Source organism: Mirounga angustirostris, unplaced genomic scaffold, assembly GCF_029215605.1.
Source record: "Mirounga angustirostris isolate CCGP_5_RB_7025 unplaced genomic scaffold, mMirAng1.0.hap1 SCAF_9, whole genome shotgun sequence".
Lineage (NCBI taxonomy): Eukaryota > Metazoa > Chordata > Mammalia > Carnivora > Phocidae > Mirounga > Mirounga angustirostris.
Window position 1 is genome coordinate 32,284,948 of NW_026991717.1, and position 16,888 is coordinate 32,301,835.

General features: G+C 49.0%; 1 protein-coding gene across 1 annotated transcript; it reads right to left on the reverse strand.

Moving 5' to 3' along the window:
• Nucleotides 1-15,143: 15,143 nt before the first annotated feature.
• Nucleotides 15,144-16,532, reverse strand: LOC123862300 (cytochrome P450 1A2). Its single transcript, XM_064598514.1, has one exon. It carries the CDS (start codon nucleotides 16,527-16,529, stop codon nucleotides 15,687-15,689), a length of 843 nt encoding a protein of 280 aa, XP_064454584.1. The 5' UTR covers nucleotides 16,530-16,532; the 3' UTR covers nucleotides 15,144-15,686.
• Nucleotides 16,533-16,888: the final 356 nt, after the last annotated feature.

The window sequence follows — 16,888 nt, forward strand, 5'->3', positions numbered from 1 at the left end:
CTTTTCTGTAGGAACTCTTTGTATATTAGGGAAATTAATCTTTTTTTTTTAGAAAAGATTTTATTTATTTGACAGAGAGAGAGACAGCGAGAGAGGGAACCGAGCAGGGTGGGTGGGAGAGGGAGAAGCAGACTTCCCGTGGAGCAGGGAGCCCGATGCCAGGCTCGATCCCAGGATCCTGGGAACACAACCTGAGCCAAAGGCAGACGCTTAACGACTGAGCCACCCAGGTGCCCCGGAAATTAACCTTTTATCTGTGTGTCATGCAGGGTCATGCAGGGAAACAGAGGGTATTCTTAAATGAGTTTAATTTGAGGAAGGTTTAATACAGGGATTATTTCCAAGGGTGTAGGCAGGGAATCGAGGGAGCTGGAGGGCCGTTCAGTTGTCTAAAGGATGCTGCTCGAGCGAATGGTTGAGCCCCAGGGAGAGAGCTGCCTGGGGAGGGATGTCTGAGAGGACACATCCCCCATCTTCCATTACAGCTTCCATTCCATGAATACAGCTAGAAACCAGAGGGCATGAGAGCCTGTGGATGAGGTTCCTGACGGTCAGCTTCCCGTGATAAAGAGCAGGGTAGAGAAGGGTAGAGAGGGGACCTGGAGGGGCAAAATGGAAGATATCCAGCACACATTCATTGTATGTCTTTGACTTTGTTTATGATTCTTTTCAATGCAGAAATGATTTATTTTTATGTAGTAGAATCAATCTTTTCTTTTATAGCTTTTTGACTTATGTCAAATTTAAAAAGGCTTTCTCCGCTCTCAGATTATTTTAAAAAATCAATTTCATGTTTTCTTCTGGCCTTTTATGGTTTTATTATCAACATTTAACTTTTTGATCCATTTGAATTTATTTTGGTGTTAGGAGGGAGGTAAGTATCCGGTTTTTTCAACATTATTTATTCAATAATATATCTTTCCCACGCTGATTGGAAATGATACTTTTTAATAAAAACATGTTTGAACGAATAAGTGAATGACTGAATTGGTAGCATTGCTGAGAACAAAAACTCGTTGCTGTGTCATTTGCTACACAGCACTAGACCCCATTGTTATTCCTGGGCCTTCCCTGGGGTTCATCTTCAAAGGCCCGCTATAACCCTCGTGTCCTCTGAACCTCCAAAGTGGACACAGTGTGGGTCCGCAAGAGGTAGGTCCTGGGTGGCCCAAGAGTGCCGGTGGGCCAGTGGGGAGTGGCGGTAGGCACGGGCATGCATATCAAGTGCTAGTCCTGGGGATGTGGGTAGAAGGCTGTGGCAGGGGGCGGGAGGGGACCCACTCTTGGTGGGCAGGTGCCCATGGCCAAGGGTGAGCCTGCAGTGGTCCGGTATATATGTGCGTGAGTAGGCCAGGTGTTTAGGTGGATCAGCACCCCAGCCAAGTCTGTGCGTGCTTGCAGCCAGGCGTGTGTTTGCAGGTGCGTCTGCTCTCGCCTGTGCCCTCCAGACCACGGGAGCTGGAGAACTGTGAGAATGGAGGAATCTCTCAGTCCCCAGATTAGAGCTTCCTCTGCAGTGGGGGTGGAGGTGGGGTAATTAGGCCGGTTTGGGGGGTATGGTATGGATCTTCCTGCTCACTGGCCGTGGTCACACCTGGGACCTTGGAGACCTGGACCCAGTGGCGCCACCCTCCTGGGCAGGGGGAGCAGAGACCCTGCTCAGGGCTCTGGCTGGGGTGGGGTTGGGGGGGCACATGTGGAAAAGCAAGTAGCTGGGGCAAGATCCAGCCAGACCTTAGCTTCCACCACACATCAAACAAGGCTGTGCTCTGGGCTGTGGTGTCCACACACCCAGGCCAGGAGTGCCCAGCCACAGGGATGGTCTTATCCAGCCCATGCCCCCCCCGCCCCCGCCACGGCTTCTAGGTGGGGAGACTGGTGCCTAGACAGGGTGGCCTATCCAGAGCCTTTGATCACTAGCCCACCCGGCGTGAACCCTCCACCACATGCCGCTGGGTGCGGACAGGTGTCGTGGAGGAAGAGCCCCCCACCTCCCCCCACCCTCCTCCCGGGCCTTAGAGAGCCCCTAGTCTGAAGGGGGAGATGCTTGACCCACCGGGAGTGAGGGTAATGTGCATGAGAAAGTCGGGGTGCGGGCGGGTACTGCTCTGCAAGTGAAACCCTATGTGTTGGAGGAACTGTTGGGGGAGAGCCAGAGCATCCTTCGCGCTGCCCACCCAGCAGGAGGCCCTATGCTCTCTGGAGGGATTTCTGGGGCCCTGATCTCATCACTGTCTGCAGTGTAAGTTTTGGCCGAGCCGGATCCTTCTCTCTCTCATCTTTCCTGGCTCAGCCCTGGGCCCCCGACGGTCCCTGGACTGGCTTCCTGCACTCGGTCACTCACTCAGTTGGTCAACACTCTCGGGGGCTGCTCGAGCCAGGCCACACACTGGAGACACAGAGATGAACGGGACAGGAGTCCTGGGCTCCTGGGGGAGTCCTGGGCTCCCTGTGGCATGTGCGCAGGGGTGCCTTTGCCAGAGGGTGCGGGAAGCCTCGCGGCCAGTCCAGGAAGCCAGTCCAGGTGGTAGGGACAGAAAGCTCCCACAGCGAGAGGCCTGGAGTACACGGAAGCCCTCCCCTTGAGCGGCACGGGGGTCTCCAGGCTTCCCTGGGGCAGGCGGGGGCCGGGGGGGGGGGGTAGGGTGGCCTGTCCACTGGGAGGTGAGTTTCCTTCCGGCAGCTCCTTCTCACGCAATTAGCCGGAAGGAGTTGGGGGCCTATTGTTCCCTGGCACGCCAGCACCCCAGGCCTCCCCAGCTTCTGGGGGGGGCGGCGGAAGGAAGTGGGCTGAGCCCAGGCCCTGGCAAAACCCCAGTGAGAGGGTGTAGGGTCCCGGGAATGCTGGCTCACATATATGCGCCTGGTATACGCACAGCTGCAAATGCAGCACGCATGTCATGGGTCTGGTCTTGCCCTGAGACCACCCTTCCCAGCATTCCTGGGGTGGGCGTGCGTGTGTTGAGCATTGACCTGGCACTTTGCATACCATATCTTATCAAGCCTTCCAGCAGCCCTGTGGAGCACGACTGTAATCCCCAGTTGCCCCGTGAGAAAAGCTACACTCAGAAAGGTTATGCAACCGGCCCCGGGCTAGTGCGTGAGCTGGGATTTGGACCTCTCTGTGAGCCACCCTCCTACCTTATCTCCTTTCCTTTCCTAGGCCCTGCTGGGAATTGCACTCCAATCATTCATTATCTGCCCAGAAGGAAGTGGGATGTGCCGAGGTGAAGGGGCCCTGTGGGGGAAACCTCTCAAGTATCACCATGTGATCCTTCTAAAACCGGAGAAATCTGCTGGCCCACGGGGCCTCTGGGGAGAGCACAGGTGGCCTCAGAGAGGACCCGAGGCGGCCCCCCTCACTAGGGCAAGGCTCCTTACCCCAAAGTTCTCCCTCCCTTGCACAGCCTGAGAGCCCACTGCTACAGCCGCATGTCTTTGAATTACGGCCCCAGCTCCAGGGGGATCGTAGGAGCCTGTGGTGTTATGTCTGTCGTAGAGGCATAAGCAGAACGCAGGGGCTTGGGAGCTAATTTTGAGGGAGGGGATCATCGAGAGTTGGGGAGCTGTGCTGAGGGTGCGATGACCTCTGGCACAGCCCCCATTCAGGGACAAGAGCCAATAGCAACGATGAGGGAGAAGGCAGACTCCTGGACTGACTTCCTGAACAGAATAAACTTTACACTAGGAAAATCCAGCCTCTTCTTGGTGTCCCAGATGTGCAGCCACCACCCTTCTTTCGGTCTGTCCCCTCCTCAGATTTCTCTGTCTGTTGGATCATCTTTCCTTGGGGAGCAAGTTGCCTTAGGACGGAGACTTAGCTGGGCAGGTCTGGGTTCCTTTGCATAGGGATAAAGGGGATCCTGGGAGAGAGGTCACCCTGATCGCCAAAGGACCAAGGCAGGACCACCTGGTTCAGTGGCCCAGCCCCCTTCAAAGAAGGCTGGGCTGTATCTGGGAGGGCTGTAACCACTTGGCTCAGAGGTGAACACTGCTACAGGGGGACCTGTTCACTGACTAACCTGTGACCTCTCACCTATAATTATGGCCTGGGTCAAAAAGATGGCTTGAGCCCATCACATTCCTTTTCAAGAACGCGAACTAAGTCCTAGTCGGTGGTTGATACTTGAGATAAAAGGGATTGGGATCTGACTGGACACGCTGGGGGACAGAGGAGTCATTTAATTTTCCCTGTGAGGCAGAGTTGGGGTTTCCACTGTTTCATCTCCACCAGAAGGACCCCTCCCCAGGGCACTGCACCTCCAAGTTAGCCAGAGCCTCTCGGGATTTTGCCCACAGCCTGAGGTGAGGCTGGCAGAGCAGGGGCCATTGTTCTTGGCCTGTGCTTCCGGTTCAGACGTCAGAGGTGGCTGAAGACAGGGGTCTGAGGCCCAGAGATGGGGAGGGACTTGCCCAAGGTCACCCACACCTAGACCCTGAGCTCAGGGCTCCCAGCCCTCCCCCTGAGTGTCCTTTCCGACTCTCCACACGGCTCACTGATCAAGCTGCCTTTCTGAGCTGCCCCGTTCTATCCAGACAGTCCTGGCTACTGGGCGGGGGGGGGGGGGGGGGAACACAGGCAGGGAAGAGGCTCTGCACATGGTACAGGTGACACAGCCCTGAGTGTCCCCCCAACCCCCTACCAGTTGCCCAATCACAGTGCAAGCTTTCTGAGACGTGGGCTCCTTATCTCCAAAGAGGGTGGAATGGCACTGACCTCCTAGGGTTGTGAAACACATTGTCAAGGAATTGACTACCTGTTTTCTTCTAGGAGTTTTATGGTTTCAGGTGTTATGTTCAAATCTTTGGTCCAGTTTGGTTCAGTTTATTTTTGTACATGGTGTAAGATACCGGTTCATTTTCATCCTTTTGCACATGGCTGTCCAGTTTTCCCGACACCATTTATTAAAGAGACTGTCCTTTCCCCATTGTATGTTCTCGGCTCTTTTGTCATAAATTAATTGACCATATATGCATGGATTTTTTTCTTTTTTAAGACTTTATTTTTAAGCAATCTTTACGTCCAGTGTGAGGCTTAAACTTACAACCCTGAGATCAAGAGCTGTATACTTTAGTGACTGAGCCACCCAGGTGCTCCTCATGGGTTTATTTCTGAGCTCTCTATTCTGTTCCATTGATCTATGTGTCAGTTTTATTTTATTTTATTATTATTTTTTTAAGATTGCATTTATTTATTTGACAGAGAGAGAGTACAAGCAGGGGGAGTGGCAGACAGAGGGAGAGGGAGAAGCAGGGCTCCCTACTGAGCAGGGAGCCCAATGTGGGGCTCTATCCCAGGACCCTGGGATCATGACCTGAGCTGAAGGCAGACCCTTAATCGACTGAGCCCCCAGGCACCCTACTTGTAAGGTTTAATGCAAATACCATACTGTTTTGATTACTATAGCTTTAATATAGTTTAAAATCAGACAGCATGATGTCTTAACTTTTTTTTTCTTTCTCAAGATTGCTATTTGGAGTCCTTTATGGTTCCACATAAATTTTAGGATTGTTTGTTCTATTTTTGTGGAAAATGTCTTTGGAATTTCTATAGGGATTGCACTGAATCTATAGAGTGCTCTGGGTAGCATGGACATTTTAACAATATTAATTCTTCCAATCCATGAGTATGGAATATCTTTCCATTTATTTGTGTCTTCAATTTCTTTTATTAACGTCTTACAGTTTTCAGTGGATGGGTCTTTCATCTTCTTGATTAAATTTATTCTTAAGTATTTGTTTGTTTGTTAGTGTAAGTAAGCTCTATGCCCAATGTAGTGCTCAAACTCACGACCCTGAGATCAAGAGTCGCATGCTCTATGAACTGAGACAGGCAGGTACCCCCCCCTTATTGTTTTTGAAGCAATTGTAAATGAGGTATTTTATTAATCTCTGTCTCTCTCTCTTTTTTTTAGAGAGAGAGAGAAAGAGAGCACGTGTGTGTGTGGGTGGGGGGAGAAGGGTAGAGGGAGAGGGAGAATCTTAAGCAGACTCCATGTCCAGCACGGAGCACTACGGGGCTTGATCTCACAACCCTGAGATCTGAGCTGAGCTGAAATCAAGAGTCAGACACTTAACCAACTGAGCTACCCAGGTGCCCCTTAATTTCTCTTTCTGCTACTTCATATTAGGATATAGAAATGCAACAGATTTCTGTATGTTAATTTTGTATCCTGCAACTTTACTGAATTCATTGATCAGTTCTAATAAGTTTTGTTTTTTGGTGGAGTCTTTAGGGTTTTGTTTTTTTAAGATTATTTATTTATTTATTTGACAGAGAGAGACACAACGAGAGAGGGAACATAAGCAGGGGGAGTGGGAGAGGGAGAAGCAGGCCTCCCGCCGAGCAGGGAACCCGACGTGGGGCTCGATCCCAGGACCCTGGGACCATGATCTGAGCCGAAGGCAGATGCTTAACGACTGAGCCACCCAGGCGCCCCAGAGTCTTTAGGGTTTTATGTATTTAATATATCATTTGCAAATAGTGACAGTTTTACTACATCCTTTTCTTTCTTTTTCTTGCTAATCATTCTGGCTAGGACTTCCAATATGATGTTGAATAAAAGTGGCAAGAGTGAGTATCTTGTCTTCTTCCTGATCTTAGAGGAAAAGCTTTTGGCTTTCCACCATTGAGTATGATTTTATTTTTTTTATTTTTAAAGATTTTATTTATTTATTTGAGAGAGAGAGAATGAGAGACAGAGAGCACAAGAGGGAAGAGGGCAGAGGGAGAAGCAGACCCCCTGCTGAGCAGGGAGCCCGATATGGGACTCGATCCCGGGACTCCAGGATCATGACCTGAGCCAAAGGCAGTCGCTTAACCAACTGAGCCACCCAGGTGCCCCTTTTGAGTATGATTTTAGCTGTGGGCTTGTCATACACGGCTTTTATCATGTTGAGGTATGTTCCCTCTACACTCACTTTGTTGAGAGTTTTTATCATAAATGGATACTGAATTTCTCAAATGCTTTTTCTGCATCTATTGAGATGATTATATGACTTTTTCCCTTCATTCTGTTAATGTGGTATATCACACTGATTTGCAGATGTTGAACCATCATCCTTGCATCCTTGGAATAAATTCCACTTCATTGTGGTGTACAATCCTTTTAATTGAATTCGGTATACTAATGCTTTATTGAGGGCTTTTGCATCTATGTTCCGTAGGGATATTCACCTGTAATTCTCTTTTCTTCTTGTGTGCTTGTCTGGTTTTGGTATCAGGATAATGCTGTCCTCGTAAAAATCCTTCCTCTTCTATTTTTTGGAAGAATTTTAGAAGGATTGGTATAAAATTCTTCTTTGAATATTTGATAAAATTCACCAGTGAAGCCATCTGGTCCTGGACTTCCGTTTGTGGGGAAGTTTTTTTTTTTTTTTTAAAGATTTTACTTATTTATTTGACAGAGAAAGACACAGCGAGAGAGGGAACACAAGCAGGGGGAGTGGGAGAGGGAGAAGCAGGCTTCCCGTGGAGCAGGGAGCCCGATATGGGGCTCGATCCCAGGACCCTAGGATCATGACCTGAGCCGAAGGCAGATGCTTAATGACTGAGCCACCCAGGTGCCCCTGTGGGGAAGTTTTTGATTACTGATTCAATCTCCTTATTAGTAACCATCCTGTTCAGATTTTCTATTTCTTCATGATTCAGTCATAGTAGGTTACATGTTTCTAGGAACTTACCCATTTCTTCCAGGTTGTCTGATTTGTTGGCATATAACTGTTCATAGTTGTCTCTTATGACTCTTTGTATTTCTGTTGTATCAGTTGTAAGTCTCCTCTTTCATTTCTGATTTTATTGATCTGAATCTCTTTTTTTCTTGGTGAGTCTAGCTAAAAGTTTGTCAGTTTTGTGTATCTTTTCATTGATCTTTTCCATTGTCTTTTTAGTCCCTATTTCATTTATTTCCACTCTCATCTTTATTATTTCCTTCCTCTACTAACTTTGGGCTTCATTTGTTCTTATTTTTCTAGTTCCTTGTGGTCTAAAGTTGAGTTGTTTATTTGAGATTTTCTTGTTTCATGAGGTAGGCATTTATTGCTATGAATTTCCCTCTTAGAACTGTTTTTGTTGCATCCCATAAGTTTTGGTGTGTTGTGTTTCCATTTTTATTTGTCTCAAGGTATTTTTTTTTAAGATTTATTTATTTATTTTAGAGGGAGAGAGAGAGGGAGAGAGCACAAGGGCACGCATGGTGGGGGAGGGGCAGAGGAAGAGGGAGAGAGAAACCCAAGCAGACTCTGTGCTGAGCATGGAGCCCCACCCAGGGCAGGATCTCACAACCCTGAGGTTATGATCTGAGCTGAAATCAAGAGTTGGATGCTTAACCAACTGTGCCACCCAGGCGCCCCTAAAGAATTTTTTAATTTCTCTTTTGATTTGTTCTTTGACTCTTTGTTTGTTCAGGAGCATGATGTCTAACCTCCATGTATTTGTGAATTTCCAGTTTTCTTCATGTAATTGATTTCTAGTTTCATACCATTGTGAAAACATGCTTGATATGATTTCAGTCTTTTCAAATTTATTAAGACTTGTTTTGTGATGGGCGCCTGGGTGGTTCAGTCGTTAGGCATCTGCCTTTGGCTCAGGTCATGATCCCAGGGTCCTGGGATCGAGCCCCGCATCGGGCTCCCTGCTCCTTGGGAAGCCTGCTTCTCCCTCTCCCACTCCCCCTGCTGATGTTCCCTCTCTCACTGTGTCTCTCTCTGTCGAATAAATAAATTAAAAATTTTAAAAAAAGGCTTGTTTTGTGGCTTAACATGTGATCTATCATAAAGAGTGTTCTGGGGCACCTGGGTGCTTAACTGTCTGACTTCAGCCCAGGTCATGATTCTGGGTTCCTGAAATTGAGCCCCAAATTGGGCTCCATGCTCAGTGGAGAGTTTTTCATCCCTCTCCCTCTCCTTCTGTCACTCCCTTGGCTCATGTTCTCTCTCAAATAAATTAAATAAATAAATAAATAAATAAATAAATAAATAAATAAATAAATAAAATCTTTATTTTTAAATTTTTTATTTTATTTTATTTTATTATTTTTTTTTAATTAAAGATTTTTATTTATTTATTTGACAGAGAGAGAGATAGCGAGAGCAGGAACACAAGCAGGGGGAGTGGGAGAGGGAGAAGCAGGCTTCCTGCTGAGCAAGGAGCCTGATGTGGGACTCGATCCCAGGACCCTGGGATCATGACCTGAGCCGAAGGCAGACGCTTAACGACTGACCCACCCAGGTGCCCAAATTTTTTATTTTAAAAAAATTTAAAGATTTTATTTATTCATTTGAAAGAGAGAGCAAGAGTGAGAAAGCAGGAGCAGGGGGAGAGGCAGAGAGAGAGGGAGAAGCAGACTCCCCACTGAGCAGGGAGCCCGACACAGGGCTTGATCTCAGGACCCTGAGATCATGACCTGAGCTGAAGGCAGATGTTTAACCATCTGAGCCACCCAGGTGCCCCTAAATAAGTAAAATCTTAAAAAAAAAGAGTATTCTATGTGCACTTAAGAAGAACGTACATTCTCTTACTTTTAGATGGAATGTTCTGTATATATCTGTTAACTCCATCTGGTCTAACATGTCATTAAAGGCCAAGCCTTCCTTATTGATTTTCTATCTGGGTGTTCTCTCCATTGATGGAAGTGGGGTATTAAAGTCCCCTACTATTATTGTATTACTGTCTATTTTTCTCTTTGGGTCTTTTTTTTTTTTTTAAGATTTTATTTATTTATTTGACAGAGAGAGACACAACAAGAGAGGGAACACAAGCAGGGGGAGTGGGAGAAGGAGAAGCAGCCTTCCGGCTGAGCAGGGAGCCCGCTGCGGGGTTCAATCCCAGGACCTGGGATCATGACCTGAGCCGAAGGCAGATGCTTAACAACTGAGCCACCCAGGTGCCCCATCTCTTTAGGTCTGTTAGTATTTACTCTATATATCTAGGTGCTCCTACGTTGGGTGCATATTTACAAATGTCATATCCTTTTGTTGGATTGACCCATTTATCTTATGTAATGACCTTCTTTGTCTCTTATTATGGTCTTTATTTTAAACTCTTTTTTGTCTGGTATGTGTATAGCCACCCCAATTTTCTTTTGGTTTCCATTTGCATGAATATTTTTTTTATCCCTTCACTTTCAGTCTGTGTGTGGCCTTATATCTGAAATGAGTCTCTTGGAGGCAGCATATAGATAGGTATTGTTTCTTTTATCTATTCATCCACTCTGTGTCTTTTGATAGGAGAATTTAGTCCATTTACATTTAAAATAATTATTGATATGTACTGATTGCCATTTTGTTAATTGTTCTGTGGCTCTTTTGTATTTCTTCTGCTCCTTTCTTCTTTTCTTGCTCTCTTCCTTTGTGATTTGACGATTTTCTGTAGTGGTGTGTTTATTTTTGCTTTTGTTTTTTTATTTTGAACATAATATATATATTTAAACATTTTATTTATTTCTTTGTCAGAGAGAGAGCATGCATACCACACACGTGCACAATCAAGGGGAGCGGCAGGCAGAGGGAGAAGCAGATTCCCCACGGAGCAAGGAGCCTGATGCAGGACTCTATCCCAGGACACTGGGATCATGACCTGAACTGAAGGCAGAAGCTCAACTGACTAAGCCACCCAGGTGCCCAATCATTGTAGATTTGGATCAAGATATCCTACTAGCGGGCCACCTGGGTGGCTCAGTCGGTTGAGCGTCCGATCTTGATTTCTCCTCTGGTTGTGATCTTGGGTTGTGAGATTGAGCCCCGCCTTGGACTCCATGCTCAATAAGGAGTCTGCTTGGGATTCATGTATTAGGTCTTTGTCCATAGATCCTGGCTCATAGCTCCCCAAACCCTTGGAATTTCCTGTGTTGAGAGTGATGAAGGTGTCTTTTGTTATATTAATGAAGGTAACGTTTGGACTCTCCAGGGAGAGGAAAGGGGCTGGAGGATCAATCAGTCAATGGCCAAAGCCTTAGTCAGTCCTGAGTATGCAATGAAGCCTCCATAAAATCCCAAAAGGACTGGGATCAAGAGCTTCAGGTTAGTGAACACACAGAGTGGGGAGAGTGGGGTGCTTGGAGAGGGCACGGAAGTTCCGTCCCCCTTCTCCAGACCTCCCCCTGTGTATCTCTTCATCTGGCTATTGATTCATATCTTTTGTCATATCCTTTAATAAACTGGTAAACTTAAGTGTTTCCTTGAGTTCTGTGAGCCACTTTAGCAAATTAAAGGACCTAAGGAGGAAGTGGTTGGAACCTCCAATCTGAAGTTGGTTGATCAGAAGCATAGGTAACAGCCTGGGGCTTGTGACTGGCAACTGAAGTCAGGGGTGAGGGGCAGTTTTGTAGGACTGAGCCCTTAACCTGTGAAGTGTCATGCTATCTCTGGGTAGGTAGTGTCAGAATTGAGTTGAGGGGCGCCTGGGTGGCTCAGTTGGTTAAGCGGCGGCCTTCGGCTCAGGTCATGGTCCTGGAGTCCCAGGATCGAGTCCCGCATCGGGCTCCCTGCTCGGCAGGGGGTCTGCTTCTCCCTCTGACCCTCCCCCTCTCATGCTCTCTCTCTAGCTCATTCTCTCTCTCAAATAAATAAAAAAATCTTAAAAAAAAAAAAAAAGAATTGAGTTGAATTCTTGGACACCCTGTTGGTGTCTGAGAATTGCTTGGTGTTGCATGTGTGGAGAGCCCCCATGTCGAAACTGGGTCCAGGAATGCCCAAAGATCTGTGAATATACTAAAAGCTACTGGATTGTATGCTTTAAGAAGGTGAATTGTATGCTATGTATATTATGCCTCCATAAAGCTTTTATTTAAGAAAAAGGATAAAAACAAGGGCTGAGGCCCCATGGGTGATCCTTACCCCTCCCTCTGCTTTGGCATGCCGGAGCCTTCACTTGGTGGAGAAACGTGGCCGTGCCTGGACATGCTCACAGCGGGTGTGCTTCATGGTCAGCCCATAGATGGGGGTTAGATCTACTTTCACACCGTCTGGCACACTGAACTCCAGCCGCTGCAGCAAGATGGCTAGGAAGAGGAAGATCTCCCACTTGGCCAGGAGCTCCCCTATGCACCGGCGCTTGCCCATGCCAAAGATCATCACCTTCTCACTCAAGATCTTGTTGATTGAGGTGCCATCAGCAGTGAGGAATCGCTCTGGTTGGAACTCAAATGGATCCCCCCACACCTTTCTGCAGGAGGAACAGAGGAGATGGGATTTCTGGCTGGGGGAGACCCTGGGAGGAAAAGCCTTGGGGAGACTTCTGTGGATGGCACCAGTGTGAGAATAGATTGAGAGTAATGAGAAGAGAGTGGAGAGAGAAACCAAACTGTACTTTCATGCTTATTTCTTTTACAAAGCTATTTCTAAAATGATTGGCCTTGGGGTGCCTGGGTGGCTCAGTCGTTAAGTGTCTGCCTTCGGCTCAGGTCATGATCCCAGCGTCCTGGGATCGAGCCCCGCATCGGGCTCCCTGCTCCACGGGAAGTCTGCTTCTCCCTCTCCCACTCCCCCTGCTTGTGTTCCCTCTCTCGCTGTGTCTCTCTCTGTCAAATAAATAAATAAAATCTTAAAAATAAAATAAAATAAAATGATTGGCCTTGCAAATGGTGCTTTGTCATATCAATTTGTTATTTTAAAGAAATAATGTTTCAACTAAAAGAAATTAAAAGAAGGAAAACATCTCTATCCTACTCAATATACAAGAGGAATCAGCAGTATATCCTGGTTTATGCTTTATTGTTTTGGAGTAATTGTTGACAGCATCCCTTTTCACACTCAGAAGTGCCTCAGTTTGGGTGGTAAATTATATGGTCCCCCTACCTCTAGGCTAGAGTGGGATTTTCCAAAGAGAGGTCGCTGGGCCATTGACATCACAATCACCTGAGGTACTCCACTTTACCTACCAAAGTAGAATTCTGGGGGATGAGGCCCCCTAATCTAACCAACCTTCTGGTTATTTCCTATGTACACTAATGTTTGAGGAACATGGACCTAAATTTTGCTACTTAGAACAGAGTATATATAGCAATTGAGGCCCCACTCCTCTATTTATACCCAGTTCCTAGGGGGACAAACAGCCTTCCTGTCTGCTGAATCTCATGTATTTTTCTGTGGGGGAGGTATACTCACTGGTCATGATTGACATGCCACTGGTTTATGAAGACACAGCGTTCCTTGGGGATGTAGAAGCCTTTCAGTGTCGTGTCCCTTGTCGTGCTGAGGAGGGAAGAGGGCTCTGTCAGGCTCAGGGCAGGAACACCAGGGCATGTCTCTGGGAGCTACTTGCTCCTACTTCCCCCCCACCCCCCGAATAGCTTGCCCTCCACAGTCTCCATAGTCTCCATATCCTATACTGGGAGGGACTATCAGGAGCAGGGAAGGGATGAAACTATCCTTCCCCTTCCTCAGCTCCTTCAACTTCAGCAAGTGTTTACTAAACTTTTGTTTGTGTCCAGCTGTGCACTTGGTCATCCTCTGGAGCCAAGAGACAGGCAGTCTGGGCTAGCCCTGGGGAGTTCCCAGCCTGGCTAAGGAGTCAGGCCTTTTGCTCTGGGAATAACTAGACCAACATATGGGTAGAAGTAAATGTTCACTAACTCTCTTGACATTGTTAAAATCCCAGGACATAATCAAGGACAAATGACTGATCAGAGAATGAAGCTGTGCTAGCTGGATGAGTCAAGAAAGCCTGCTAGTGAAGGGCAAGTTTGTGATTGACCTTGGACAGGGATAGGGTTCTGGTAGTGGAAGAAGAGGTTAGAAGGCATTCCAAGCAGAAGGTCCAGCATAAGCAAAATTGGAGGTTGACTGCATCATGCTGGCCAGGTGCAGTGAGGCCAGCCTGGCTGGGTTGAGAATACTTGTAGGGAGGGAATGTGAGCAGAGGTGAAGGAGAGCTGAGGTCAGGAGTGTGACTTTCTCCTGAAAGCTGGGTAGTTTGATCATGGTTGGACTGGTTAGGGGCAGCCTAGAGGTTGAGGGTCTGTGAGGAACTTGGTGACACAGCCAGAAATGAGAGGCCAAGGTCTGAGCCAGGGCCAGGGCTGAGAAGATGGGAGGAAGAAACATGGTGAGGACTACAGAGGTGGCAGGTCAGGATAAGCTGGCTTTACCTGTGCGGGATGGTGAAGGGGACGAAGGAGGTGTGTCGGAAGATCTCCAGGATGAAGGCCTCCAGGTAGGGCAGCTGGGGTCTGTCGGAGAGCCGGGGCTGCCGGGCCCTGCCAGTCACTGTGTCTGCAGAGAACAGAAGACCAAACAAGGCTTAGGGCTGCCCTGACTGCTCCATGGCATCTAAGTCCCCTATTACGTGGAACTATGCCTTCTATATCTGAGGCCCATTAACCACCCTACCCCCAGCATGTTCTAGGCAAGAGTGGACACCACTGTATGCCCAGGGCTGCTACATAGTAGGTGCAAAACAGCTATATGGACATTGAAGAAATGACCTGGGGATCCCAAGTCTTCTCTCAGCTTGTACATCTCTACCACATACCCAACTCCTCCTGGATCTTTCTCTGTATCTCAGGGTTTGTCACAAGGTATATGAGGCTCCAGGAGATGGCCGTTGTGATGGGGTCAAATCCTGGGCAGCATGGTGCAAGGTGAGGAAGGGAGGAAGACAAGAACAAAAAAGCAGCATTTACTAAGCACCCAGCACTTACGTACCAAGCACTGTTTTCTCTGCCTCCTTCCCCCTACATCCTCTACCCTCCATGAGTTTCCTGAAGGCAGAGACCAGGTCTCCTCAACACAAATTTGAGTCACTAGTTTCATAATTAGCTGCTGGAATTACAGGGATCTAGACTTACAGGCTAGAGAACCCCTTATTGTTCAGGTGGGGAAACTGAGGCCCAGGGGCCAAGAGGGGCTTAGTTGAATTCCCACTGGGATCTGTTGGCCCAGCCTGGACTCCGACCCCGAATATGGGCCAGGTGTCTGTGTCCCACACCATCTGGTATGTGGTTAGCAAATGATCGGGTGGACTCAGGGGCCGGGCAAGTCTGTGGATGAACAACAGGCACTGATGGATGGGGGAAGGCGCATGGGTCTGGTTCCTACCTGCCCCGAAAATATCACTGATAAGGCTGACGAGCTTCTCATGGGGCATGTGGCCACCACCAGCTCTGGAGCCCTTCTCGTTGTGCTTCAAGAGGACCCCGGTGATGTCCTGGATGCTGCTCTGTGGGGACACAAGCTTGGGGCACCCTGGCACGTCCAGGTCAGACCTTGCCCTACCCCACAGGGCACTCCCGCCCGGCCTCCAGGCAGTAAGCTGAGCTTCCGGGGGGGCTGGTAGCAGCCCTGGGTGCCCTTCCTCCCAATAACCCAAGGGGGCCAATTTCAAGGGAGGGGGTTGGGGGAAGTACTGGGAAGCCAAGTGCCACCTGAGCTGCGGATTAGCTTCTGTCAGGGTTCAGGTTCCTGCAGAACAAAAGCCTTCTCATGATAACAGCCCCCCCCCCCCCCACGCATGTGGCACTCTGCCAGGGCCCCATTCACAGGCAAATATCTCTGGGGCTCTGAGCGACCCTGAGAGGGAGGCAGTTGGTTGAGAAAACTGAGGCCTGAGAGGGAGAGGGATTGGTCCCAGGTCACACAGCTGATCCAAGGCATTCCAGAGCCTTCCTAGGCCTTCGCAGCACATCAGCAGTGTGTGTACCTGGAGGCTGGGTGAGAGTGGCTACACCCAGGCCCCGCAGGGTGTCCCCTCACCACCAACACCCTGGGCTCACCTCGTCAAAGTCCTGGTAGTGCTCCTGCACAATTTTCTGCAGGAACTGCACTAACTTCTGGTTAAAGGCCTTGAATCTCTGCAAGGCGGGGTTGGGCATATACTGCAGGATGGGGAAGAAGTCCACAGGGTTCCCGGAGGAGGCAGTCTCCACAAAATCACTGCTGCTCTTGATGAGGCTGAGCATTTCCTCATTGCTCTGAGGGAAGTGCTGCCCAAAGCACATGGCACCAATGACATTAGCCACTGAGAGCAGCACTTGGTTGTAGGGGTCAAAGTGCCCAACCTCTGCCATCTGTTCCTGCAGCCTGCTGAGGAGGGCCTCGGCCTCCTTGCTCACATGCTCTTCCAGGTAGCAGGAAGACAAGGAACCCGGGTCGGAGGCAATGGAGAAACTCTTCAGGGCGCTCTGGGCCAGGCGCCTGCGGGCAGCCCACACTGGTCCAGAGTCTGGGCTGAAGGACATGCTTTGGCCATTGGTAATCAGAGTGAAGCTGTAGAGGTCGGGCCGGCCCTTGAAATCCTCACCCTGCCTCACTAGGGCCTGCCGGACAGTGTCCAGGCCGCTGAGCACCAGCACGGGTGTGGAGCCAATGTGGATTTGCAGCACGTCCCCATAACGCTGGCTCAGCCTGGACAGCGCCAGATGTGGGTTCTTCCCCAAGGTCAGCACGTTCCCCAGCAGGGGCCAGCCCCGGGGCCCCGGGGGACTCTTCAGGCCTTTGGGAACCCGAGGCTGCCAGGCCCTGACCACCCAGAGCACCAGGCAGAAGACGGCAGAGGCCAGGAGAAGCTCTGTGGCCATCTGGGACAATGCCATCTGTACCAACTACCAGGGAAGAAGGAGGAGCCAGGCTGAGTGTCAAGATGGAGCCATTCCTTCCTTCCTTCATTCACTCCCTCAGGCATACGTTCGGGGCTTGGCTCCCAGCCGGACAGCAGAAAGACTAAGATACACCCACCGTGGGTCCTGTGTCCCAGGAGCGCACCCTGAGAGCATCACAGAACCTGAGGCCTGGAAAGGAACCTCAAAATGCCCAACCTGACCCTCCCCTCTGCCCGTCTCCTCAGTCTCCAATTCTGAGGCTGGAGTGGAGGCAACTGACGCTTCAAAACAGGGAAGCACCCTTGCCAGGCCCCATCGCAGGGTTATGCTCGGCATTGTGCCAAAGGGTCCGT